The 14,736-nt window shown below is 35.4% G+C and overlaps 1 protein-coding gene across 2 annotated transcripts in view; it reads left to right on the forward strand.

Annotated features, from left to right (window-relative positions):
* Positions 1-11,135, forward strand: part of PPIL4 (peptidylprolyl isomerase like 4) — a 29,894-nt gene extending 18,759 nt beyond the window's left edge. For both annotated transcript variants that reach the window (XM_081044928.1, XM_081044929.1), the window contains exons 12-13: positions 2,175-2,322; positions 7,670-11,135. In XM_081044928.1, coding sequence (XP_080901054.1) covers positions 2,175-2,322; positions 7,670-7,921 — 400 coding nt within the window. In that variant the 3' untranslated portion in view covers positions 7,922-11,135. The remainder of the gene's footprint in view (positions 1-2,174; positions 2,323-7,669) is intronic.
* The last annotated feature ends 3,601 nt before the right edge of the window (positions 11,136-14,736 follow it).

Raw genomic sequence — 14,736 nt, forward strand, 5'->3', positions numbered from 1 at the left:
GAGAGGGAAGTTTAATTTGGCCAGACTAAGCCTCAGGGAAGAAATTAGGGAAAAGAGGTCGGAGAGCTCATAAATACGTGTTTCAGTCAAATGATTTTGGAGAGGTTTGACATCTTCTAAAAGTGTTGATTATAGTGGTGAGTAGAAGACAGTGGATAAGCGAGGAAGAAGAGATACAAGTGTCTTGGTGGTGTGACATGTAATCAGTAAATATTTGTGGTGTGACATCTACTGCGTATCCAGTTTAGCAGTGAAATGTGGCCCCTGCCCACATAGACTGTATGTTTTAGTATTGGAGTAGGGGGAAGAACAGACATTAAGTAATTATGATGAATTAAATATGTCTATACAGTTGCAAAGAAGTACATTTGTGGGATATGGGATTTTAAATAGAGGAGAAGGGTCAGGGAAGACCCTCAAGGACCACTAAAAGAAGTGACATGAGAGCTGCAACTTGAGCCTGGGGGAGAGGAGGAGGAAGGCTGAGGTATGGTGCTGTTTTCTTTGACTGCGATCTGTCATTTAAGAAATACAGTTTATGTCTTGACCCAGCACAACGCAAGTGTAATCATTCACATGCACGCATCATTGAACAAAAATGTCATAGTATTTCAATTATGTGTCATGTACTCTATTACCTGTTCTATGTTATTAAAAAATGTTGGCTGTGACCCACTAAATGTATCTTGCACCCCATTGATGGATTATGATCAGTGTAAAAAACACCTCTCTAAAGCATTTTGGACAGAGGGAGAAGCATATAAAGTAACACACTAAAGTGAAATCATAGGCAAGGTCTGTTGAACTTGTATCTGAGAAGATCCAGAAGGTACTCTGGAAACAGTGTGACATAGTACAAAGGAGAGAAGAAGTTAGAGATAATAGAGTAACAATAGGATGGTACAGGCTGACTAGCCATCGTTACCACCTTAGGAAAAATGAGGTGCAGTTTTCCTATTTAATCTTAGGTACAAGTGAGTCATCCTGAGGAGAACATAGGCTGTGGCATCGTGAAAACAGACCTGGAACCCCGGTCCCGAGGGAAGTGTGTCTGCGATTGCTCTGCTTCCACATGCCACTCAAGTAGCTCTGCATATTGGGCTTCCTCATATGCTTTCTTTCGAAAACCACCATTCTAGCCTTTGTCAGCCTTCCTCAAAATCTATTTTAGAATTTGAGATTATTTTCATCAGAGGTTGTAGTAGTTACACATTTTCTTATTATAAGGCATCATAGTGTATTAGAGAAAATGCTTATCTCTAATTAAAGCACATTATCTGTTTTAATTTCACATTTATGTGAAATTAAAAAAAGATTCACTCATAGTTCTATCATCTAGACAAATTATATTTTTTATCTCTCCTTGTTCCTTTCAAGGCTTGGTTTTTTATAAAGTTTTGTAAAGTTATGATCATCATATAGTATCTACAGTTTTTGCTTCAAGCATTTTTCACTTTTAATTTTTCATAAACACCTTCCAAGATTTTTTCATAGCATTTATTTATCATTGTTAATAACTTCCTTTATAACAATGTGTCGTGTTGAAGTACTACGATATATTTAAATGTATATTTATTACTGGGTTTTTTGTTCCCATTTTCTGTTAAAAATAATCCTATTATGTATACCTTTGTTCATTCAACTTATTTCAATTTTTTATAGATTCTTACTTGAATTTAAACAGGATAACTGTTATGGATTGCTAAATTTCCTCCAATAAGATTGAACTAATTTTACACTTCAAAAGAGTCACATGAATGTACCTTTTATCTTATATAGCTTCTCTGACATTGGAGGTTTTACTGTCTTAATTTTTTCTAGTTAAACATGTGCCTCATTTTGTAAGTTTAAGTTTTTTATTATTGACACGTTTCCTTATTTTTTTCAGGTACTTATGTTTTCATTTGTGGATATAGTTTTACCCCCTCCATATTTTCTTCCCACTTACCAATTGTTAACTGCTTACATACAATCAGCATTCTTCCCATTTTTCCTGACTATGCAATGGAAAAAAAAAATGAGTTATTTTGTTTTAGGAATAAACTATGCTTATAAGATGCTTTTTTGCTTTAAAGTCACCTTTAGCCTCATGGCCTCTTTCATTCACCAGATTCTTAAGTTTTGATGTATTAGCAGTGTCAGTTCTCATATTTGTCCTTAACTAACTGGTACAGTGCAAAATATGACCTTATACTAGATGAGGAGGCAGAAGACTCAAAATCAAGTCACTCACACACAAGCAAAAAACACAAGAAGAAAACCCGTCATTGCTCTGAAGAAAAAGAAGATGAGGACTACATGCCAATTAAAACTACGAATCAGGTACTTCTGATGTCCAGACTCAGCTATGCAGAAAGAAATGTTTCATCCCTTTGTCAGTTACATCTCAGTGATGTAATTTAGGGGGGAAGGGTAGAGTTTGGAAGAGGGATGGGTATGTTCTAAGTCTAAAATGGTCTAGAATGGTTTCACTGGGGTAATGAACTTTAATTTCAAGAATATCTATCACAAAGGATGAAAGATTGTTTTCGAAGTAACTTAATATATCACATAGTTCCCAATTGTGAGGTGAGTGATTTCCGTACCTGTGGATACTCGTTTATTTCCATCAAGTACAAGTGTGGTTATGCTAAAAAAGTTCTCATTTATTGTTTTATGTACAAATTTTGTGTACACCATTTACAGCTCTGAGGTTTTAGGGCCTGTAAAACATTGTTCCCCCTTCCATATTGTATATATGAAATAAAAACAGCACTCATAATTCACTTGATAATCCCAAAAGCTTTCCTGAATAACAAATTTTCAAGACAACGATAGTAAAAATTTTTTAAAGAAAATTGATTTTAAAGAGAAGAAATCATTTCCAGCCTGCATTTTGGCTCTTGTTTATATGAAAAGCAACTGACATTACAGGTTCTTGCTTTTGATTTACCACGTGAGGACATTTGAGCAGGGCCCTGGTAGGGGACGAGGCTTTCAGTAGACAAAGGTGAGAAGGAACTCATGACAGTGGGGAGGTCGAGTAGAGACACAGAGATGGAGAGGTGTATGTAGTATGGTTGGCAGAGTAAAGGATTTGTTGTCCGACAAGCTAGGTTTAAATTTCTATACTGTTAGTCATTGATGTGACCTTAACGAGTTATTTAACTTTCTGAGCCACAGTTTCCTCCTCTGTGAAATGGAGATTATTCTTATCTCACAGGCATATTGTTAGATTAAGTGAAAAATAAAATGTGTGTGCAATCAGTTTCTCCACTAGCTTATTATTATTTTGCTATTACAATCAAATGACTGTTTTAAATCAGTTGGAGTAATTTCTCTCTGTGGTAATGTCATTAATTGGATTCACATTTTAATTAATTTCTTTTCATTGATAAGGATTGCTTTCAAATGATTTTTGGTTTGTAGTTTACATGGTTCCATGTAGTTTACATGGTTCCAAGTAAAATCTACCAACTGGGACATACAGGGAATCGAGCTTCTGTCCCCGTCCCCTCCACCTGTTCTTTTCCCCCTTAGGGAACCATTTTATAAAGTGTTTTAATCTTCATTTTCAAAAAAGGTTTCAGCAAGTACATCTTTTATATATATTCTTAACCCCCTGTTTCCTAGGTAGCATGTTTTCCTACTCCTGGCTGTCGTCCAGCAAAGGCATAATCTCTCTTCTTCCCACAGCCCATTAGCCATCTAAAGATTGGTTCACCTTTGTCAATCCGTCAAGTAATCCACACATGAATCAGTAATAGCTTCATCGCTGGTGTCCTTACAGTGTAAGGTGGATTCCACTGTCCCCATTTCACAACAAAGAAAGTAAAAACAAAGGAGGTGAAGCAGCTTGCCCATAGTTTTACACAGCTAATAAATAGTGGAAGCACAATTTAAATTCAAACTTGTATTCCTAACAACTGTACTGCTGCTGTTCTTATCTGGAATGGATTCCTGTCAGTGTTCTTTCCTGAATCCTATTGTTGTTCTAATATAACTTGTCCCATAGTAAATATTCCACTATGATCTGATAGTAACATATCCTTGTTAATTTCTGTACTCTGTTAATTTAGCCCAAGATTACCCCGGCATTTTATAATAACATAGGATAGGAGATTACTGGTGGCTGTATCATATTTCTATGAATATTTAGTATATTTTCCACTAAAAACCCTTAATTCTTACCCCTACCCCGTGTGTTCCTTTTAGCTACAGCTTCTCATCCTGCACTTGTACATAGAATCGTCAATGAATTTGGGCCTGAGATACATATTAGTGTCTGCATTTTAAGTCTGTTATTCCCCCTCTTTTTGTGACTCTTTCTGTTGTTTGACTACTTAAAAATTTAGAGTAGCACATTTCCTGCTCTTTCGGCACAGAATAAAATGCATTACATGTTATTTTGGGGGGATATCGTTAGTATTCTTTAGAGAATTTTAAGACAGTTGGCAAACTATAAAATTGTTCCTAATAAGCTCCTAACTTTATTTCTCCCCTCAGAAGTATATTAAAGCAAATTGAGGTAGCGTTGGTTGATAATAGTATGTAAGTTTCAGGTATACATCACTATAATTTTATACCTATATAGAATGTGCTCACTACCCAAAGTCTAGTTTCCACCTGGCACCATACATTTGACCCCTTCACTGATTTAGCCCTCCCCTTACCCCCTTCCCCCTGGTAACCACCAGTCTGTTCTGTATCTGTGAGTTAAAGCAAGTGTTTTTTGAGTTTATACTTCCATTTAATAAATCAGCTATACTAATTTTATCTTATTTTTTTCTTTCAAATAAAACAGCATCCATATTTAAGATTTCAGTGGACCCCATTGTTTTCTGTTATTCAGATTTTTATCATTTTGATTTCATTCTCAAAAATATAATCATTAAAGGGAATTTTCAATACTAGGTAATTTTCAGGAATAGCTCAAATTATTATTTGTTGACATTTTGTTTGGTGAGCCTAGTTTCCTAAGAATGTTTTAACTTATTTCTTCAAGTTCTTTGTTTTTTATTGACTGACAACCTTACTATTCAATTCGAAAACTTCTCTATTTAATTTTTCCACCTCATGTCTTAATTCCAAAGGTGGTTACTGTGTTGTTGAGGTTTGGGTTTTACTAGGGTTACAGGAAATGAGTACTCAGCTGTGGGTAGGCTGGCAGAGAAGTGTGCATACTGGTTATCAGTCCTTTGTGGTTTTCATAGGTGTTTGGTATTCTTACAGTCTTTTTGCTCTCATTTTAATCCCTTAATGTTATTTTAGTGATTTAGATTTAACTAAATCTTTGATTTAGTCCCAGAAACCCAGCAAGGATAGTTTTTAGTTAGACTTCTTTTCTGACTGCTTTGCACAAAATTGTTGGCTAGGGTAAATTGGTTGCTTTAAACTGGCCATTTTATGTTTTCTTTTTTCCTTTCCTTTTTAGTCGCATGCTCGTTTAATCATCTTGTCCTATGTCTTAAATGTATAAAATGGTAGGAGTTTTAAAGTCTGTACCGGAAAGGACTTAGCGCTCATCTAATTCGTTTCCCTCACCTGAGAAAGGAAGATCCTGACCGACAGGCCCTTGAACCTTTATAGTGTAGTGGGAGAGCTGGGACTTGAATGTTTATTTTGATTCATTCAGGTGTGTGGTATTTTTTCATTATTCTGTATCACCCCCTTTCCAATTTTGATGTCAAGTTACTGATCACTTAAACAGTTCTCTCCAGCTGACACGGGTCTCTTGAGTCTCAGTTTCCTTATTTCTAGAATGAGGATGACACTACTCCCAAAGCACTTAGCGCCGTGCCAGGCCTACTCAGAAGGTCTCCTCTAATACAGCTTCTCCCAGGCACCTGAGCTTTCCTCCTTCACACACACAGCTAATTCTTCCTTGCTTTTCAGTTTTCACTTATACTACTTGCATGAGCAAGAGGTCTTCTCACAGCCGATCCAAAGCCTCTCGTTCTTTAGGGCTCATCTCACGTCCTAACTTCTCCATGAAACTTTCCCTGATAAGTCTAATCTCAAGAGTATTTCTTGTCTGACACATCTCCTAACTGGCAAAGACCATTGGAACCTAGAGCTGCCCAACTTCAAAGCTTGTGTAGCTTTGAAAACTACTCCAAGTAGAAGTTAGTTCGGTTTCAGTCCATTTCAGATTTTCAGCTTCCTCAATTTTTTCAAAGAATTAAGTACTGTATAATCTCTCTCTCTCTCTCTCTCTCTCTCTCTCTCTCTCTCTCTCTCTCTCTCTCTCCACCCACACAAACAGCATTTAAGTGCCTATGTGTGTAGTAATGTACTGAAGATTTTGTATTTTCACATCAGCTAACAGTTTCTTTGTTTTAAAAGTTTATTATCTCAACCAATTCAGAAATTAGGTGTACAGACAGAATAGTACATAGTTATTGTATATGTTAAAAAAAGCACAAAAAATTCTTTTATCTAAGGATACCATGTTTTGCTGGAAAATTGTTTAAAGGGTTAAACCAAATACCTACTCCTTTTTATCAAATCAAATGATAAGAACTATCATTCTGGGACTCGTATCAAATCATAAGAACTATTGGGATTGTGTGGGAAATGATGGATCAGTTTATAATGTTGTGTTTCACAAACACTGTGATTATATACATCATGTTAGATCTCTGTTCACATGCTGCAATGTCCATTCCACGTATAAGTCATCCAGACAGTATATGGAATAATTATGAAACATTTTCTTAAAACCCAGTCTTTAACCCTGGGTATCCAGCACTCTAGATTTTAAACCTTGTCTTTTACACCTGGTATAATAATGTCTAGGATGATAGAGTTGGGACCCTTGGGAGTTCAATCCTTCAAATTTTTCCTCTGAGAAATCTTAAGAAAGTTGAATTTTACGAACTATCTCTTGAAAGAGCATTGCCTCTGGTCTTTTTAGATTTCAGCTACTTGCTGAGATGCTTATTTTAATTCGGGGTAAAACACAAACAGATAGAATTGTTGTAATTAGCCTTCTTCTATGTAGGAACATTATATATATATATATTAAGAATAAAATTAAATGTACCCACTTTATTGTCTTTTTAGCAATGGATTATTCCAGTGTTTTAAAACTAATTTTTAAGAATTATGTAAGTAATGATTTTAATAGAAACATATTAGCCTAGTGTAAACAAGGAAAATTTGAAGATTTGGAGAGGAACTGTTATAAAATAAACACTTTAAAAATAATCACTCAGACCAAAGTATGCAGTAGCTATTCTTTTTTTTTTTTGACTGACTTCCTATAAAACCTCTTCTGGCTATGTTATTTAAATGATGTCTTTATAGGATTATTAAGGGAATTTTAGCTCATTGCGTATCAATGATGGGACTACATAGTGGGGGAGTAGAGAAGAGGGAGGAGGAAAGGTATTGCAATTTTGATGTAAAGGTTTATTCTAATTTCAGTTGGGCGATTTCAGTTTCTGGTTTTGGGAACTGATCCTTCAGTTCAGCGGAAATAGTAGATACAAAGGAATGAGATCAATAAGAAAAAGAGTTAAATCTTTTTCTGAATTAGTTTTGCTTTATCATTGACAAGATTTTTGGCATTAGTGGGAGTGTTCAAATTTGAGCTGTTAAAACTGCTTTCTAAGGGTGGACTTGTCTAAGTTTTATTGACAATGATTTTCCTGATTCACTTGTAATTCTCTCTCCATTCCTTTGACAGGATATCTACAGAGAAATGGGGTTTGGCCACTATGAAGAAGAAGAAAGCTGTTGGGAGAAACAAAAATGTGAGAAGAGAGACCGACCTCAAAACCGCAGTCGTAGCCGGTCTCGAGAAAGGGATGGCCACTACAGTAACAGTCACAAACCCAAATACCAGGCGGGTCCCCATGAAAGAGAAAGGAGTAGAAAGAGGGACCGAAGCAGGAGTCCCAGGAAATCCAAAGATAAAGAAAAATCTAAGTATAGATGAAAGATCAAGAATCAGACATGAGGAGCTAAAATACATTTTACTCTCATCTAAGAGTACTAGAAGTTCTGATTTTGGTCAAAGCAGTTAAAGACTCTGCTTTTTTCCCCCACACTATGCTTATGGCCCGTTTAGATTAATACTGATCGTATAGGGCACAGAAAGACAATAAAGAATTGAACATTTTCTTTGTATACTTTTTTACACTAATGTTATTATGCATATAAATAGCCTTCATTTTTAAGTCTTTCACATTTTCCACTTTTTGAAAATGAAGTATTTCATACTTATAAAAATACACAAACATGTATATATATAAGGTATCAAGAATAATAAGTATCTGTATACCCATCAGCCAGCTTAGGAAATGAGCCTTATCGGCATTTCAGAAGTCTCTTATGCCCACTTCTTCTCAAGTAATTATTAGTATGAATTTTGTGTTTGTTATTCTCTTGCTTGTTATAGTTTTACAACACATGTATGTATCCCTAAAGGAAATGTTAAGTTTTACATGTTTTTGAATTTTATATAAATGGTATAATGTATGTTTACTTCTGTGACTTGCTTTTTCTTGACGTAGTACTTTTTGAGAGTCATTCATTTTTTTGCTATATAGTTTTCTGAATAGACCACAGTTGATTCATTCTGTTGATGGACATTTGGAATTTGTGTGTTTCGTTTTTGCTATTGCAAACAATGCTGCTATGAATACTGTATATCTAGGAGTGACAATGCTCATGTGACACAGAGCTTCATCTTGACAAGATAATGCCAGGCTACGTTCTACAGTGGCTGGACCAGTTTATACCCCCCCAGCCCTCTGTGAGTAACCTTGGTTTCGCGTCATCTCCAACCCTTCTTCATTTTAGGCTTTTTAATTTTGCCAGTCTAGTGGATGGTAAGTAGTATCTAGTTGTGGTTTCCAGAGAGAAGACTGCTATTATCTTTATTCTTCTATATATAATGTGTTCTTTTTTCCCTCTGGCTGCTTTTTAAAGTTTTTTTGATTTTTAAGCAATTTGATTATGGCGTGCTTGGTATGCTTTTTTTCCCTTTTCCTTCTGCTGTGGCTGTTTACCTGTGGTTTTATGTTTTTCATCAAATTTGGAGAAATTTTGACTATTATTTCTTCAGTTATTTTTTTTCTGGCTCCTCTCACTTCTTTCTCTCTGGACTCCAGTTGTAGGTGAAGCCACTTTAAATTGTTTCGCAGCACGTGATGTACAGTTTTGTTTTGTTTTTTAAGCTTTTTTTTCTTTTTGTATTCCAAATTGGGTGGTTTCCATTGCGATGTACTCAAGTTCATCAGTCTTTTCTCCATAAGTATCTAATTTCCTGTTAATCCCATTGAGTGTATTTTTCACCTCAGACATGATATTTTTAATCTTTAGAAGTTTCATTTTTATCTTTTTTATGTCTTTCCTTAGCATGCTCATGCTTTCCTCTAATATTTGAACATCTGGAGTATATTTATAATAGCTATTTTCATGTACTTGACCATTCTCTCTCTGTCATTTCTGGTGTTTCTATTTGTTGATTATTTTCCCCCCTTGTTGGGTTGTAATTTCCTTCTTTGAATGCTTTGAATGGTGATTTTTGGATTTTACATTGTTGGGTGCTGGAGTTTTTGTATTCTTTTAAATATGTTGAGCTTTTTTTCTGGGTCATAGTTAAATCATTTGAAGCAGTTTGATCCTTTCGTAGCTTGCTTTGAAACTTAATGAGGTAGGACCAGAACAACCTTTAGTTAGAGCTAATTGGCCCACAACTGAGGTAATATCCTTCTCACTGATCTTCCCTACGCCTGGTCTCTTAAGAGACTTCTCCACTCTGGCTGTTGGGAACAAGAACTCTTCTGAACCCTACACAAACTTCCAGATTGTACCTCCTGTTCTTTTCTGGTGGTTCTTTCCCACCTTTAGTTTCTTCACACACATACACTGATTCAGTTGAAGACTTGGGAACCCTTTGTAGGTCTAGAACTCTCCCTCTGTATCTCCCTCCCTTTTCCAATACTCTGCCTTAACATTTTTATCTTAGCTCCCCTAAATCCTCTGCCCAGGGAGCCTTCCAGGCTCATTCTGCTTCCATGTCCTTATCCTAGGGGTGCAGCCTGGAAGCTCCATGCAGTAAGCGCGAGCAGTCATAGGACTTTCCTTGTTTGTTTTCCTTCTTTTAAGAGCCACTGTCCTGCACTAGCTGTTGTCCAATGTCTGAAAAACTTGGTTTTCTGTATTTTGTACAGGTTTTTAGTTGTTTAAGATGGGGAAGGTAAGTCTTGCCCCGTTACTGCATTTTAGCTAGAGTGAAAGTCTCTGTTTAAATTTGCATTTCCTGAATGCTAACTCGGTTCAGCATCTTTTCATGTATATTATATTCATTCCTCATTGCTCTCTGTGAAAATCTTTTTTCATGTCTCTTGCCTATTTTATGTTGTCTTTTTCTTATAGATTTCTTTAAGGAGTTTTTAAAATTAATATTAGATGTTGTAAAAAAACATCTCTCAGTTAGTGGCTTATTTTTTCACCTTTCTATTTGATGCCCTCAACTTTTTGATATGAAAAATTTCATACAGAGGTAGAAACACAAAATCGTAAACGTCCCTATGCTTTCCACCCAGACTTAACAGTTAATAACATTTTGTTGTTGAACAATTTAAAAATAAATTGAAAACAATGACGTTTTACCTTTTGATATTTTAATATTTCACCACGTATTTCTTAAAAAGCAAGTGTCCTATATAACGACAATAGTATTATCACACTTAAGAAAATTAACAATAATCCCACCATCTTACATAATACATAATCTATATTCAGATTTCTCTGAATGTCATTTTCAGGGGCTCATTTCTTTTTAAACCCAAACTCAATCAAGGTTCACCCACTGCACGTTGTTTCTGTCTGTTTATTCTCCTAATCTAGAAGAGTTTCTTACCCATCCATTGTGTCCTTTTTTTCTTTTTTAATGACACTGACTTCTTGAAGATTTCTGGCTAGTTGTTTTGTAGAATGTTTCACATTTGGAATTATTTAATGGTATCTTCATGTTGTCCTCTGGCTTCTATTTCCTGTAAACTAGAAGTTAGGACTAGACGTTTGATTAGAATTAGGCTGTATATTTTAGGTAGAAATTTCTAAGTTTAATGTCAAATTTATTAGCCTTTTGTATCTTGTTTAAGAAATCCTTAATAAAGATATTCTATATTCTAAGTTACAAAGTTTTGTTTGTACATTTAAATCTTTAATGCTTATTGGATTGTGTGTGTGTGTGTGTGTGTGTGTGTGTGTGTATGTGTGTACAGAGAGAGAGAGATGGATCCAAATTCACTTTTTTAACATGAATATAACCAATTGTCCAAAACCTATTAACAAATTATTCATTTATTCCTTGTTAATCCATAGTTCCACTGCTGGCATACAAGTTTCTACTATAAATGTGTGGATTTTTTTTCATGGGTTCTCTATTCCATTGGTTTACTGTGTATCCTACTGCCAATGCCAAATATCTACATTTCTATAGCTTTATAGAACGTGTTTATTTAAGCAAGTCCCCGGACACACACCTGTTTCATTAGGAATGCCTTGGCCCTTTGTTCTGTTTAATTTTGGAACCAACTTGCCAGATTTCCCAAAGAATTCTGTTGGGACTTTAATGGCGTTTGCCTTCAAATGGTAGATCATTTTGTGGAAAAAACATCATAATACTGAATCTTCCTATTCATAAAGATAGCGTGTCCCTCGATTTAGTTCTTTAAGCTCCTTATAAAATAGCCTTTGAACTTCTTTTATTAAAATTTGCTCCTAGTTTCCTTATCTTTTATGTTCTATTATAAATATTATCTATTTCCTGATATAAGTTACTTATATTTTTTCAACTTTTTATTTTGAGATAATTTTAGATTTACAGAGGCTTTGCAAAAATAAAATTTGCAATGGTTGATGAAATTTGCATATAATCCTTGTGCAGAGGCCGTGCTAATCATCTGTGGGTATCATTCCAATTTTAGTAAAAGTGCTGCTGAAATGAGCACAGAACTTATATTTTTGATTACTTCTCATATATGCAACCATTTTACTAAAGTCTTATATTTAAAATTTGTTTAAGGTTCTTTTTGGGGGGTCTTTTATGAGGACAATCTGCAAATAATAATTGTTTTTTTCTTATTTAAAAATTTATTTTTAAAAATATGTATACACTGATTGGTGGTGGTGATGGTGATCTTTTAGTGCTGGCTGTTCCAAGTTTCTAGTGCAGTGTTGATAAAATAATGGTTTCTACTGATTATAGCTGGCTAAAATTTCTAGTACAGTGATGAAGTTGGCCTAGAATTTTCCTTTTTTACTATTGCTCTTGTCTAATTTTGGTGTCCAAGTTATGAGGTAAGTTAGTAAGTGGTGTCTCTCTCTCTCTCTCTTTCTCTCTCTCTCTCTCTCTCCCCATCTCCCTCTCCCCCTCCCTCCCTCCCTCCCTCCCTCCCTCCCTCTCTCTCTCTCTCTCTCTCTCTCTCTCTCCCTCTCCCCCTCCCTCCCTCCCTCTCTCTCTCTTCTCTCTCTCTCTCTCTCTCTCTCTCTCTCTCTCTTTCTCTCTCTCTCTCTCTCCCCTTGTTCTCCTGAAAGAGAAGAAAAAGGTTTAAATTATTTGTTCCTGGAAAATTAGATAGAGCTTGCCTGTAAAATTGCCTGAACTTTGTATTTCGTTTGTGAGAAAATGTAACTATTGATTAGGTTTCAGTGGTTATAGAAATGTTAGCTTTTCTGTTTCTTTCAAGTGTTTACTCATTTTTGTTATTGCGTTTTTCTGGGAATTTGTCATTTCCAGTGAAGTTTTTTAATATAGTGACATGAAGTTACTCACTATTTGGTACATTTTTTTACTGTCTTTATTTATATCTTAGTCCTTGTTTGAGTGTGTCTCAGAAACAACATAGAGCTGGAATATTTTTCACCTTAAATTTGGGTTTAGTCCTAATTATTTACTGATATACTTGGATTCATTCCTTGTTTTGTGCTTGTGTGTGTGTGTGTGCGCTTTTTTTCCACTTCATTTTCCTTTCTAACTTACAACGTTAAAAAGAAATTCCATCCTTCCCCCCATCATTTTCCTTTTATTAGTTTCAGGTGCACAAAACAATGTAATAGTTAGACATTTATCATTATATCCCCTCACACAGTGATAACCCCATCATTTTTGTTTGGGAGGAATTCCTTTGAATTTTACCATACATACTTACAGTGTAAATGTTAATATTTTTGCCTTCCTTTAATTGAAGATCTTGGAAATATTTAAGTTTAAATCATCCCTCTTCCAACTTTTGTGCTGTAATTCTCCAGTATTTTAGTCTTAGCTTATGATTTTTAACCTTACAAATTAGACCTTTTTGTTATTATTGTTTTTATATAGGTTATTGTTTACATTTACCCATGTGTTAACCAGTTTCATTACTCATCATTCTTGCATCTCAGACCTTCCACCTAGAATAGTTTTTCTTCTTTCTGATGGATGTCCTTTGATACACCCCTTTAGTGACATGACAGTCTGTTGATGGTAAACTTTTAGTTTTTGTTTATCAAAAATGGCCCATGTTCACCAAATGAGTTTAAAGTTGATTTTCTGTGTACATAATTCTACGACAGTTATTTTCTCTCAACACTTAGATGTTATTCTATTACTTTGATTTCTTATTGCCCTGGAGAAGTTCATTGTCATTCCAAATGTCATTCCTTTGGAAGTAATGTGTCTTTTCTTTCTGGTTGTTTTTTTTGTTGTTGTTGTTAATTGAATGTTTAATTTTGAAGTAATTGTAATCCATATGCAATTGTAAGAAATAAACAGATCCTGTGCACCCTTTGCCGTGTCTCAATGGAAACACAGTGAAGATGCAGAACATTTCCCATCCTCATAAGAATGCTGCCTGTGGCTCTTTTATAGCCATGCCCACTTCCCCACCACTCCTATGCCCTCCTAACCCTTGGCAGCCCCTCATCTATTCTCCCTTTCTATAATTTTGTTATTTCAAGAATTTTATAAAGGGAATTACAAGTTCTCCACATTGTTGCCAACATTTAGTGTTTTCACTATGTTTTGTTTTAGCCATTCTGACAGCTGTATAGTGGTGTCTCATTGTGGTTTTAATTCCATTACCCTAATTGATAATGATATTGAACATCTTGTCATGTACTCATTTTGCCATCTTCATACCCTGTTTGGTGAAATGTCTCTTCATGTCCTTGGCCCATTTCTAATTGGATTATTTTTACTTCAAGTTTTGAGAGTTCTTTATACTCGTATATTCTCAATACTAGTTCTTTGTTGGATATGTTGTTTGTAAATATTTTCCCCTAGTGTGTAGCTTCCCTTTTCATACTCTTAATGGGGTCTTTTCAGAGCAAAGATTTTAAATTTATTAAAGCCCATTGTATCAATTTTTTCCTTTGATGGACTGTGCTTTTGGTGTCAAGAATAAGAACTTATTCTTTTCTTTTTTCTTTTTTTTTTAAATTGGGGAAGGGGAACGGGACTTTATTCTTTATTGGGAAACAGTGAGTACTTCCAGGCCTTTTTTCCAAGTCAAGTTGTTGTCCTTTCAATCTTAGTTGTGGAGGGTGCCGTTCAGCTTCAAGTTGTGTTGTCCTTTCAGTCTTAGTTGTGGAGGGCGCAGCTCAGCTCCAGGTCCAGTTGCCGTTTTCTAGTTGCAGGGGGCACAGCTCACCATCCCTTGCGGGAGTCGAACTGGCAACCTTGTGGTTGAAAGGATGCACTCCAACCAACTGAGCCATCCGGGAGCTCAGTAGCAGCTCAGCTCAAGGTGCCGTGTT

The sequence above is a fragment of the Rhinolophus hipposideros genome (genome assembly GCF_964194185.1).
Source record: "Rhinolophus hipposideros genome assembly, chromosome: 3".
In the NCBI taxonomy this organism is placed as follows: domain Eukaryota; kingdom Metazoa; phylum Chordata; class Mammalia; order Chiroptera; family Rhinolophidae; genus Rhinolophus; species Rhinolophus hipposideros.